At 46.4% G+C, this 12,714-nt stretch overlaps 1 protein-coding gene across 2 annotated transcripts in view; it reads left to right on the forward strand.

The window, feature by feature from the left end:
- Positions 1 to 12,714, forward strand: part of DNAJC16 (DnaJ heat shock protein family (Hsp40) member C16) — a 41,441-nt gene that overhangs the window by 5,273 nt on the left and 23,454 nt on the right. For both annotated transcript variants that reach the window (XM_026519783.4, XM_026519782.4), the window contains 3 exons: positions 894 to 960; positions 2,192 to 2,531; positions 12,505 to 12,689. Coding sequence is in view for 1 of the 2 variants with exons in the window: in XM_026519782.4 (XP_026375567.2) it covers positions 894 to 960; positions 2,192 to 2,531; positions 12,505 to 12,689 (592 nt within the window). In the remaining variant the exon portion in view is untranslated. The remainder of the gene's footprint in view (positions 1 to 893; positions 961 to 2,191; positions 2,532 to 12,504; positions 12,690 to 12,714) is intronic.

Genomic DNA, 12,714 nt, shown 5'->3' on the forward strand with positions numbered 1-12,714 from the left:
AGAATACGCTCTGTAATAGAATCTCTTAACAAAAGAACATTGAAAAATCAGTTGGTATAAAACACTGATTTAGGTCTTGGGCAACCCTAAGGAAGTAAAACCTAGCCCCTACCTTCCAGAACTTTAAAAATCTCCAAAGCTGAAATTGGCATAAACACGGGCAGATTACAGAACAACATATGACCGCCAATGGATACAGTTAATTGCCAGCTGTGTATAATAGCAAACAGCAGTTCTAACAGAAGTTTAAATCACTTTGCATGAACTGTAGATTTTTCTCATCTCTTAAAACATGGGGCCTGGAAATCATTATCCATTTACAGGTAAAAGGCCACCTTAGGCAAAAAAGGGATAAGCAGAGCAATAATGAAACTGAAATCTCATTTGAACATCAGCAGCCAAATGCTATTTGGAACATGGTTGTCACGAAACGGTGTATCGGAAAAGTTGTTTCCTATGTCTACCTGAGTTGTCAGAAGAAATCCCTTCCTTGATCACATTCCAACGTTGGGGTGAATTGGTGCCATCCTGGGAAGAGAGGTCGGCTCTTAGGGCTCAGTGACAGTAGCCTGGAACCGGCTTCAGCAGTGTTCAGGAACCACGTAAAGACATGCACATAGCACACCTTTCCTCAGTGGGATGCTGCCGAACTCCCTGGTGCTTTGAGGATGTGCCCCACTGAAGTGCTTTTGGTAGAAACAGCCTGCTTCAAAGTTTCACTTAATTACCACGGTCATGTGAAGCAACTGATTGCTTCTGCCGTTTATTTTTAAGAAACCGTTCTGACAAAACGGCCTTCCATTTGCCTCTGATGTAGTGAACTGTGTGTACAAGATGTTAATTGCGTGTAAAACATTGAATCCACGCTCACTGCCTGCCCGTTTGTGTTTCAGGCATCCTGACAAAAACAAGGATCCTGGAGCAGAAGACAAGTTCATCCAAATTAGCAAGGCTTATGAGGTACCGTGTCAAACTTGTGATGCATCCGTTAGCTCCGATAAAATACTCTTTAGGTGGCCAGTTTTGTAAAGACCTCTCAGGAGGGGCACACTCCCAATGCCCTTGACCCAGTTTCTAGATGACGGTAGAGAAAGCATGTTTAGCCACATCCAGTATGTTGGAATTGGTGCCTGAATACTTCAGCTCTTTAAAAAAAAAAAAAAAAACAAAAAACAAAAAACACTGGCCTATTTTAAAGGCTTTAATTGGAATTGTAGAATTCTCAGAATTCCTACATGGAGGCCTCTATTTCTTTTGTACAAACTTTTATCACGTGCTCACCTCGACAGCATATATACTAGAACTTATATTAAAGAAAGACCGATGTGCCTGTATTTATTAAAGCGGCACAAGGTTACAAGTACATAGAAACACAAGATTTTCAACAATTTTCCAACATGTCCGCTTAAGTAGCTTGGTCTAGAATGTGCAGGAAAGATGAATCCGTGGCTTCCTGATCGGTGCAGGGTAATGCTCTTTGAGAGACAGTGCTTGGCTTTAGAATGGCGCATCACCGAAGATAGCTTCTCGAATTTTAGACTTCAGAGTTATTTCTAAGTAAAACAGAGCTAACGTACAAGACACTGAACTCAGTTCTGTGGCTACTTTTTGGTGTTCATAGCTTCTCATATCTCGGTTTGAGTTATTCCAACTGAAGTGGTATGACCTACTCAGTTTTTTGTGGTCAACGTTATGTTAAGTTTTACTTGTTTTACTGATGCGTCGAGTACTGTAATAACTCAGAATCTCTAAAGCCAAGATGAACACGAGATCTGAAGGACCGAAGTCTTTTGGTCTTGAAATATTGAACATTTCTATTGAGAGAGGAGTTTCCTGGTATGTTGAAGAATCTCTAACCCTGTCGTAGCTTTACATTTCTTTTCTTCCTGTGTCTTCCGTGGTGCTCACAGGATAGCCTTTTGGGTGAAACTTTTTCTTTTTTTTTTTTTAAGATTTTATTTATTTATTTGACAGAGATAGAGACAGCCAGCGAGAGAGGGAACACAAGCAGGGGGAGTGGGAGAGGAAGAAGCAGGCTCATAGCAGAGAAGCCTGATGTGGGGCTCGATCCCAGAACGCTAGGATCACGCCCTGAGCCGAAGGCAGACGCTTAACCGCTGTGCCACCCAGGCACCCCATGGGTGAAACTTTTTCTGTTTCATAGATTTCCTATTTTTTTCTTGCCTTATAGATTCTTTCCAACGAAGAAAAGAGATCCCATTATGATCACTACGGAGATGCCGGAGAGAACCAGGGCTACCAGAAGCAGCAGCAACAGCGGGAGTATCGCTTCCGCCATTTCCATGAGAATTTTTACTTCGATGAATCCTTTTTTCACTTCCCTTTTAACTCTGAGCGGCGGGACTCCATTGATGAGAAGTATTTATTGCACTTCTCACACTACGTGAATGAAGTGGTTCCAGATAGCTTCAAGAGACCCTACCTCATCAAGATCACCTCAGATTGGTGCTTCAGCTGCATCCACATCGAGCCTGTTTGGAAAGAGGTAGTTCAGGAGCTGGAAGGATTGGGTAAGATCATTGTATTTGCTGGAAGCTGTCTGTACAGAAGAAGGTAACGTTTGTATCTTGAATGTTATGGGCCCTTGGGGAGAAGAAACAGTGAGATTTCTCGTCCCAAGTTCACGGTGACTGGGGTTTCCCAAGGACACATTTTCAGAGGAAGAAATGTGTCAGCCACTCTCATTTTGTACTACGAATTTGAAGCCTCATCGGTATAGTTTCCTAACATTAGTTGGGGGCCTCCTACATAGGAGAAGTTTTAAAATTATTGGTTGAACAAAGCAGCCCTCAAGCATCAATTTTGATGCTGGTGGGATCCTCGGATTGTTCTCAGTAGTATCTGTGATTTCATTCTGCGACTGAATTTGCTCGAGCTGCCATAAGAAAATACCACAAAACAGCAGAAGCGTATTTCCTCACAGTCCTCAAGGTTAGAAGTCCAAGGTCAAGGTGCTGGCAGGTTTGGGTTTTTCCGGAGGCCTCTCTCCTCGGCTTGCGGATGGCCGCCTTCTCCCTGCATGTCTACAGGGTCGTGTGTCTGTGTGCAGGTTTCTGGTGTCTCTCTCTCTTTCTGCGTCCTAATCTCTTCTTCCAAGGACACCAGTCCTAGTGGATTAGGGCCCACCCTAAAGACCTCATTTTAATTTAATTACTTCCTTAAAGGCCCTGTCTCTAAATACAGCCACATACTGAGGTACTGGGGGTTAGGACTTCGACATACGGATTTGGGCAGAGGGGCACAGTTCTGTCTCTCATGGTCATGGGTTACCGCTCTGGATCACAGAATTAGCCGTTCCGATGTTCCCAGTTACCACTTAGTGCCAGGAAGATGCCGGTGATCTAGACAGGGTGTTTATTTTAATGACTCTTTAAAGTTGGGATTACTGAGTTGTGGGTGTGTGTGTTGTGTTTTATAGGCATTAGCAGACCTATTCTTGAGTAACTAAGAAAGGCCAAACTCAGTCATAGGGGCCAAGGGCCTGGATTTCTCTGCAGAGAACGTACCAATGAAAACCATCAGTTCGTTTAGTCACAGGGGCCAAGGGCCTAGATTTCTCTGCAGAGAACATACCAATGAAAACCATCAGTTCGTTTAGTCACAGGAGCCAAGGGCCTAGATTTCTCTGCAGAGAACATACCAATGAAAACCATCAGTTCATTTATCCTAAAGCAGAAATTTTCAGCCTCTGGTTCAGAAGCACTCCAGTTTGCTGAAATGCTATTGTGACATTGAGTAAAGACGTTCTTGGAAGAAGATGAGGAACTAAGTTTAGCACAGTGCCATACATGTGGTGGGCAGCCAGCAGATGCATGCTGGTGGTGCATAATGAGTACACGAGAGGTTGAGATCAGCTGGAAGCCCCTGGGTTGAACAGCTTCTTCGTCAAAAAGCGTAATTGCCTTCGATGCCCCACTAGGTGGTATACTGGAAACTATTTACCCTCGTTCTTCTAGGAGCCGACATTCAGACCCAATAGCAGAACGTTAAACCGCTGCAGAAGTTAGGACGGCAGTGCGTTTGCGCCAAAGTCAGGTCAGAGCCAGCAGTCTGTTTTAAACACGCCGGGTGAACAGTGAGGGAGCGAAGCACGGTGGTGACCTGTGTCCCATCCCTGGGCGTTGGAGTCAGGCAGACCAGTGTTCAGATCGGAGCTCTCTAGTTTACTATCTCTGTGTCCTTGGATGAATTACTTAACACAAGTTTCTGCATCTCTAAAATGGATGTGATAATGTCAAACCAACAGGACTGATACAAAGTTTAAATGAGAAAAGTATCTAATAAGTGCCTGATATATATTAAACACAAACATAAAATGAGCCTTAGGGAATTTCTGATGAACTAGGTTTTCTGGTTTACCAAAGTAAAAATTTTTAAAACACCTGTTTTATAAATGTTTTAAAATCGTTCTCAAATATGTGAGTCTCCTTTCTTCAGCTCACTGGCTAGCAGGCACCAAGTTTCGACTTACGTGTAGCTAAGTCTTGCAAGGTAGTTAGAAGTTGGATGGGCAGGAAACCTAGGAGGAACATTACAGGCAGAGGGAACACGGCAGCCAGAGAAACGAAGAGCGTCCACAGGACAGGCAGGGTGTGACTCGGGGCGTAGCTGAGGGGGAGGAAGCAGGAAGAGCGTGCTAGGACCAGGTAGTAAGAAGCTTTAACGTTCAGGCTCCAGAAGCTGGACTTTATTTTACAGTATGTAATAAAGTCAGGAAGAATTGTCACATGGAGGCCTGATTTAATTGCATCTACACTTTAGAAAGCTGTTGGAGCCTCTTGAAGGACAGATTGAAGAAGGTAAGCAGAGGAGCAGGGAGGTCACCGGCCCTGGCAAGACAGCAACCACTGGCCCAGATGAGGACAGAAGGAACAGGGAGGTGGACAAGATATTTGAGAGGTAGGCTCGTGGAATTCTGGAGGGACCATCTGAATGTGAGGAATGGGGGAAAAGGAGAGAGGGGGTCAAGATTGACTCTGCATTCTGACTTGAGCCAGTGGATGGGCAGGGGACGCAGGGCAGAGCTGGATTTGAGAACTTGTTCTAAATGGTAGCTACGTTTGGACGTACTGCACATGATGACATGAAAATAGTAACACGAGCTCATATTTATGGAGAATTTACCATACGCCAAGCACAATTGTATCAACTCATATTGGACAACAGCCATGTAAGGCAGGCGCTGTTGTCATCCCTCTTTTACAGACACGTAGCTCATTCTGGGGACCTTGTCAGGGTCCCACTGCTGGTGTTTGGCAAAGCTGGGATTTGGACCCCAGTAGTCGGGCCCTAGGTCCGTGCATTGCACACCACGCTGTACCACCTTTAATGTCCTCAAAGCTTTGACGATTGAAGATCTTGCTATACTCTTAGGTTGTCATGCTGTTTGATCGTAGTAGGTCAGGACCTAAGTGACAGGGATGGAAGAAGCTGAATTCAGATCCATAGAAGTGACATTTACTGAGGGTCCAGGCCATTCCCCCACTGCACCCCCGAAGTTCCTTGGAAGGTTTGACCAAATGTATTAGATTAACTTGGTTTATAAACCATTTTCCTCTTCGGAACATTTGGATTAGTTGAAGATTCCCGACAGCCAGGCTCCACTTGGTTACAGTTGGGTGGCAGCGCGATGAGATCCTTACAGGATCCGTGGCCATTTCCCTGTCCCGTGAGGCAGCACTACCCTTTAAGGCAGATACTGCCAAAAATGTTTCTTTTTTTTTTTTTTTTTTTTAACGTTTATTTGAGAGAGAGAGAGAGCACGAGCAGGGGGAGTGGCAGACGGAGAGGGAGACACAGACTCCCCGCTGAGCAGGGAGTCCCATGCAGGACTCGATCCCAGGACTCCGGAATCATGACCTGAGCCGAAGGCAGACGCTTCACCGACTGAGCCACCAGGACACCCCGTGCCAAAAATGTTTCTACTCTGAGTTAATAGGAAGAGCAGACTAAGGCATCAGGTGGGCTCAGTCAGTGGAGCAGGGGGACTCTTGATCTCAGGGATGTGAGTTGGAGCCCCATGTTTTGTGTAGAGATTACTTAAAATCTCTAAAAAAAAAAAAAAAAAAATTCCAAACAAACCAGGAAGAGCAGACCGTCTTAAAGATCAGCTGAGGGGTCTGGGGAAACTTGGACCTTGTCTCAGAATAACGTAAAGGGCCTGGATTGCCCTGAATGGATGAAATAGAACAATTCAACCGGGGAGACATGTGGCAGCTGGTTAGGTGGAGTCCACAGCCACGCAGTGTGGTAACAGCTAGCGTACAGACGCAGCCCACATGCCTGGACAGCCGCCCTGGGGAGGAGGACCGGGGTCGTCAGCGCCGCCTTCGACCTCGAGGAGCTTACTGTTGAGCAGAAGAGAAAATACGTACCTAGAAAACATGTACCTTGTACATTTGCAAGTACAGAATCACATCTGCAGTTACAGAGTCACAGAGCGCTCAGGAGTAAGCGGAGGATGAGAAAGAATTCGTGTTCCCATTCCACACTCTCTTCTTGATGAACCAGGTACTATGTTAGACATTATTGTGTAAGTTGTCATTTTTAGTGAGCCTTTCGGTTGTTTGGCATTTTGCTAGGTGCCTTGTGAGGATTGTCTGTATCCCCAGAGCAACTCAGCGAGGGAGAGACTATTCTTATCCCTATTTTCCAGGTGAGCAAACCGAGACCCAGGAAGGTTAAGGAACTAGTCAAGGTCACACTGTCCACAAGTAGCAATGCTGGGATATAGACCCAAGAGCGTAACTCTAGGGGTCACTCTTAACCACCATGCCCCACGGCTTCAGGAATCAGTGACCCGTGGTCCTTGCTGCACAGACTCCGGCGGGAGACACGGGTGTATCATCCCCATGCTCTGAGTGCTCCGCGGGAGGGGTACAGACGGCGACCAGGGTGTCGAGCAGGTTGCGTGTCTTAAGATCAAATACCGTTTTAGGGCAGCCCCGCTTGAATGATCCTGCGAATTATTCACCCTGACTTCTTATTTGTTTTTTGTAAAGATTGATTTATTTATTTTAGAGAGAGATGGAGAACGTGAGCAGGGGAAGAGGCAGAGAGAACCTCATGCAGACTCCTTGGTGAGCGTGGAGCCTGACGCGGAGTTTAATCTCATGGCCCCGAGGTCATGACCTGAGCCGAAACCGGGAGTCAGGTGCTTGACCGACTGAGTCACTCAGGTGCCCCATGACTTCTTATTTCAAAAAAGGAGTAATTCCTCTCTTTTAAGGAATTGTTAAGTATGTAACAGTGTTATACTGTCTAGGAAAAGGGTCTGCCTAGATACTGATTTTTTAAAAATCTGCTTTAGCACCGTGTCCTTAATTTTGTTCCATTTCACATTATTTTATTAATAATTTCTTTATTGATGGGTTTGTGTTTAGTCAGATTTGACAGTGGCCCATTCCTCCAGTTGGCTTTGTACCATTCCTTAAGACGTATGTAAAACTTGAAATAAAGATGAGTGTGTCTAGGGGCGCCTGGGTGGCTCAGTCGATTAACTGTCTGCATTCAGCTCAGGTCGTGATCCAAGGGTCCTGGAATCGAGCCACACGTTGGGCTCCCTGCTCAGCCGGGAGCCTGCTTCTCCCTCTCCTTCTTCTGCTCCCCCTGCTTGTGCCTGCACTCTCTCTCTCTCTCTCTCCAATAAATAAAATCTTTAAAAAAAAATAAATGTATCTATATTAATAGAAGAGAAAAAGAAAGAATTTCCCTAAAAGTTACGATACACGTTTAGGATCACGTGATGGAAGTGAATACAATTGGCACCTCAAAACAGGCGCGGCGTGGACGCATTTTAGTACCGTGCAGAAGGAAGACTTCTTACAACCTCAGAAAGAGGAGGAAGTGGTAGTGTTTTTAATTACCTGGGATCTGCAGATTAGCCAGAAACATCAATCCGAATCAAAATCAAATGTTTCTGAAAAAGGTCACATCTGCTTTGCCTTTCTTTTAAGTTCACTACTCATGTTAGTTTGGATCTGGGGTATGTCCCTCTGTCCTCTAGCCAAGCTATGCCTAATCAAGATAAGAAAACATGGATAGTTTTACTTGCTATTGGCCTAACTGAGCTTGCTTTATGGACCGTGACCTTTGAAGTGTAGAAAATTCGAAGGCAGAGGAGGAGACAACGGAGACTGTGTTGTTCTCTGTGAGTCAGAGACCCCAAGTCACCACCCATCACGGGTTATTTCCCAACTGGAGTCTTGTGAGGTAACAGTGCTGCCAGCTTTTCTCACTCTTCCTCCCCAGCTTGGGGGCGCATGGAGGGTTAGCTCTGAATTCCTTTTTTTTTTTTTTTTTAAAGATTTTATTTATTCAAGAGCGAGAGAGGGTGTGCAGCAGTGGTGGGGAGGGGCAGAAGGAGAGGGAGAAGCAGATTTCGTGCTGAACACAGAGCCTGATGCAGGGCTCGATCCCAGAACTCTGGGATCATGACTTGAGCCAAAGGCAGACGCTTAACCAACTGAGCCACCCAGGCACCCCTGGATCTGAATTCTTACTAAATATCTTCTCAGGAGGGAAAATACCACCAATCGAAACACCAAATATTTATCATTCTTTATTCTATTCTAATCCATATGCTAGTTAACCTATAGAAGAGAGGTAAAATTCCTCCAGAATTTAGAAGTGGGATTACGATAGTAACAAGCAAAGTCCTTTGTAGAAATGATCCAAGAAAATGGCCTTTACAGATTTGGAAACACGTTTAACGAAGGGGATGTATGTAAGGACTCGACGGTAATTTAAGTGAAAGAAACGAAGCCTGACCACTTGCATTCTGTTCTAACCAGGAAAGCAGCCGTACTGATGGGAGGGCAGGAGAGGTGGGGGGAGGCCGGCAGAGACAGCAAGGGTTTGCCGTGTGTAACCCACTCTGCCGGAGGATGCCGGCTCCGCGAGGCGGAGATCCCACCCCCACAGACACAATCTCAGGCTTCACCATGGTCTGGGTGAAATAATACTTAATAATTACAGTTGTAATTAGGCACCTACTGTATTCCAGGCTCGGGGGTTACGTTCTGTTTTATGTTGTGTGATTTAGTCCCAACAGAACAACTTAACTCCATTTTACAAATGAGGAAACGGACACAGAGAGGTGAAATGACTTGCCTGAAGTTACACAGCTGATGGGGATCAGAGCTGGGCTTGAATCTGGATCTGACTGATTGTCAATACGATTTTTAATTCATTGGTTTGTTTTTTAAAAACTGAGTGCCCTGGGACGGCCGGCTGGCTCAGTTGGTTAAGCATCTGCCTTCAGCTCAGGTCATGATCCCGGGGTCCGGGGATCGAGCCCCACATCGGGCTCCTTGCTCAGTGAGGAGCCTACTTCTCCCTCTTCCTCTGCCCCTTCCCCTGCTCATGCTCTCTTGCTTGCTCTCGTTCTTGCTCCCTCTCTCTGACAAATAAATAAAATCTTAAAACACACACACACACACACACACACACACACACACACACACAACTGAGTGCCTGACTGTTGTAGATGTTAGGGATGCAGCAGTAAACAAAATAAGCAGAACTCCCCGCACTCCCAGAGCATCTGTTCTAGTGAATACATACCGTAAGTAAACCACAGAGCCCGTCGAGGGCGCTCTAGCCTGGCAAGGGGCGGGTACCAGAGAATGCCAGGATGAGGTTACAGGCTGACACCAGGAGGGCCTGGCTGAGGGGGCAGCCCACTGGGGGTGTGACAGTGAGCCCCAGGGATATCTGGGGGAAGAGTAGAGTGAACAGCAAGCACAGAAGAGCTTCTCAGTTTCCCTTTGCTCTCCAGGGCTGCCTGCATCTCTCGTCCCGACTCCAGGCCCACCGGCCACCTTTCTGATTACTAATTCTGGTCCGTGTGTGTCCTGAAACCTGGCAGAGGGCAGCCTGAATGGCGCAGTTACTAGAAAGGTGTACTCCCTGGGATCGGATAATAAATTGGCATCTGCTCTGTGTAAGATCATGTAGGGTGAGTCAGTCTCTAAGAAATTGATCCCTCCGGTATTTAGAACCTAGGGTGGAAGCGGTCAGTCTTCCAAGCCAGGACGGAGCCAGGCTTCACGCTCAGATGGGCCTGGGTTCAGATCCTGGTTCCACTGCATGCCGCCTGTGGTGCCGGCTCAGTTGTCCTTGGCTCCCAGGCACTGGGAACATGAAGGTAACAGCACTGACCGCTCGGGATGTTGGGGAGTATGCAAAGTGATGCTGTCGGTAAAGCTCTAGCCATCCTGCCTCACTTAGAAAGGGTTCTAGACATGGTCATTCCGCCCTTGGGCCTTGGCTGCGTGGCCACTTGATGTTCCTAAGTGATGTCTCTTCTCACTACATAAAACCAAATCTCTCAGTGTACGTGCCTCCTACATTCTTGTTCTTTCTTCTGCTCACACGGACTCGCGTTCATTGATGCTATCCCACAGTTATCTAATGCCTGTAGTATGGTGTGATGTCATGTACTAGACTTGGCTCTGGAATATCCAGCTTGGATTCTGGTTCTAAGTGCTGTCAGCTCTGCAAACTGGGATCCCGTCATCTCTCCGAAGCTCGCTGTTTTTCTGTAACATGAGGGGGTGGACTGCATGACATCCAAGGTTCCTCCTTACCTGCCCTTGAGATACGCCAGGGGTTATAGTCAGGTGCCCTGCAGATAGATTTGTTTCGTCTCCTTACCAGTTGTAATGCATGAAGCTTGTGATCCCTGCCTATTTATCCAGCAATCCCATTTTTGGAATTTGATTAGGAAATCACACACGTGCACAAAGATGTGTACACAAAGATATACAAGGATGCCCATCAAAATATTACTTGTAATAGTGAAGGCCAAAAGCAGCTTCAGTATTCAAACAGACTGATGGCCGGGTTTCCGTGAGCTCCCGCTGTGTGCCACGCTCTGGTCTGGGGTTTGGGATACATCTGTGAACTCATCCTAGCAGGGGCAGACAGACAGAAAAAAGCAAAGCGTGTGATGTGTTAGGAGGTGCGAAGTGCTATGGAAAAAGGGAAAGTAAGCAGATTGAGGGGGATCCCGAGTGTGGGGAGTATGGTTTCAAACATGGTAGCCAGGTGGCCCTCATTGAGGACTTGCAGTTGGCAAAGGAGGGACTCAGCTGTGCAGATGTCAGGGGAGGCGCACACTCCAGGCAGAAGGAGCAGCCAGTGCCAAGGCCCTGAGGCAGGAACGTGCCAGTGGGTTTAAGGAAGAGAAGGATGCTGGGTGCTGGAACAAGGTGAGTAGGACAAGGAGGAGAGGGAGGGCAGCGGGGGCCAGGGACCAAATCACAAAGGACCTTCTTGGCCTTTGTGTCAATCAGCTTTTATTCTGAGTGAAATGGGAAGTCTTTGCAGGGTTTGGGCAGAGAAGTGCCATGATCCGTGTGTGTGTGTGTGCGCGCGCGCGTTAGAGGAGACAGCGTGACTAGTATGTTGAGAACAGGCCACAGGGAGACCAGGAGAGACAGTAACATTGGGTGGATATTGCACAACCGGGGAAGAGATGGTGACTCAGAGGAGAATCTAAAGAAAGTGGGGACAAACAGATTCCTGGCGTATTTTGAAAACGAAACCAACAGGACTTGCTGACAGATTGGACGTGGGGTGTGAGAGGCGAGAGGTGGAAGATGATTCGGGTCTTCCATCCAAGTAACAGGAAGGAAGGGGCCCCGCCAGTGACCAGGGGAGGCCTGTGTAGGATGGGCCTGGGGGAGGAGAGCAGGAGTTGGGTTTGGGAAATGTTAAGCTGGAGAAGTCTGTTGGACATCCAGAGAAGACTGGTCCTTGCTGGCTGTGAATATTTCGTATACCTCCCGTGTTTGGGAGAGGAGCTGGCTCCCCAGATATATTGGTTGAAGGAAGGAACAAGGAAACTTATTCAACTATTAAGTGAAATGAGTATCAGATGCTCCTGTTTTGTTTTATATATAGGTGTGTGTGTCCACACACGTTTGTGTCAGAAAAGGTACAGATACCAAAATATTAACAGTGTTTATATGGGATGTGACTTTAACTTAATTTCTTCCTCCTTTTGAGAATGTGCACTTTCTAATATCTGTCTCTACAAAGTAATTTATATAAGGGAGAATTGCTCTGAAGAGTGTGAAGATTTGACTTCTGTTAATAAATCATAGTTATTTTTCTAACGATTGCCGAGTTGTTGAACCCTTGGCTTGTTTACAGGTCTTTTTCCTTGTGAATAGAAGCACTGTGAGCAGATTGCTTTCTTTTCTTTTGAAGTATTTTCTCATCTCCCAAAATTCAAAATAACAGGGACCAAAAGATACAAAGATTCGTAGCTCTTAAGTCATGCCACATTATTCTGCAGAAAAGCTGAACCAACTTAGAATATCGGCAATGAAAAAAATGCTCATCAGTCTATTAGGAAAGATATCCTCCCCTCCTAGGTCAGGACTTCAGTTGCACACCAAAAAACCACTTATCAGCATTTCTTCCTCTACCACGGGGGCATAAAAAGGCCTCATGTGGGTCTTCCATACTTTGCAGGTGTAGGAATTGGCGTGGTCCATGCTGGGTACGAGAGACGCCTGGCCCATCACCTGGGAGCGCACAGCACTCCCTCTATCCTGGGAATCATAAATGGGAAAATCTCCTTCTTCCATAATGCAGTCGTCCGCGAGAACCTACGACAGTTTGTAGACAGTCTTCTTCCAGGGAACTTGGTGGAGAAAGTAAGTACCTGGAGGAACAGTAGTT

Source organism: Ursus arctos, unplaced genomic scaffold (genome assembly GCF_023065955.2).
Source record: "Ursus arctos isolate Adak ecotype North America unplaced genomic scaffold, UrsArc2.0 scaffold_32, whole genome shotgun sequence".
Lineage (NCBI taxonomy): Eukaryota > Metazoa > Chordata > Mammalia > Carnivora > Ursidae > Ursus > Ursus arctos.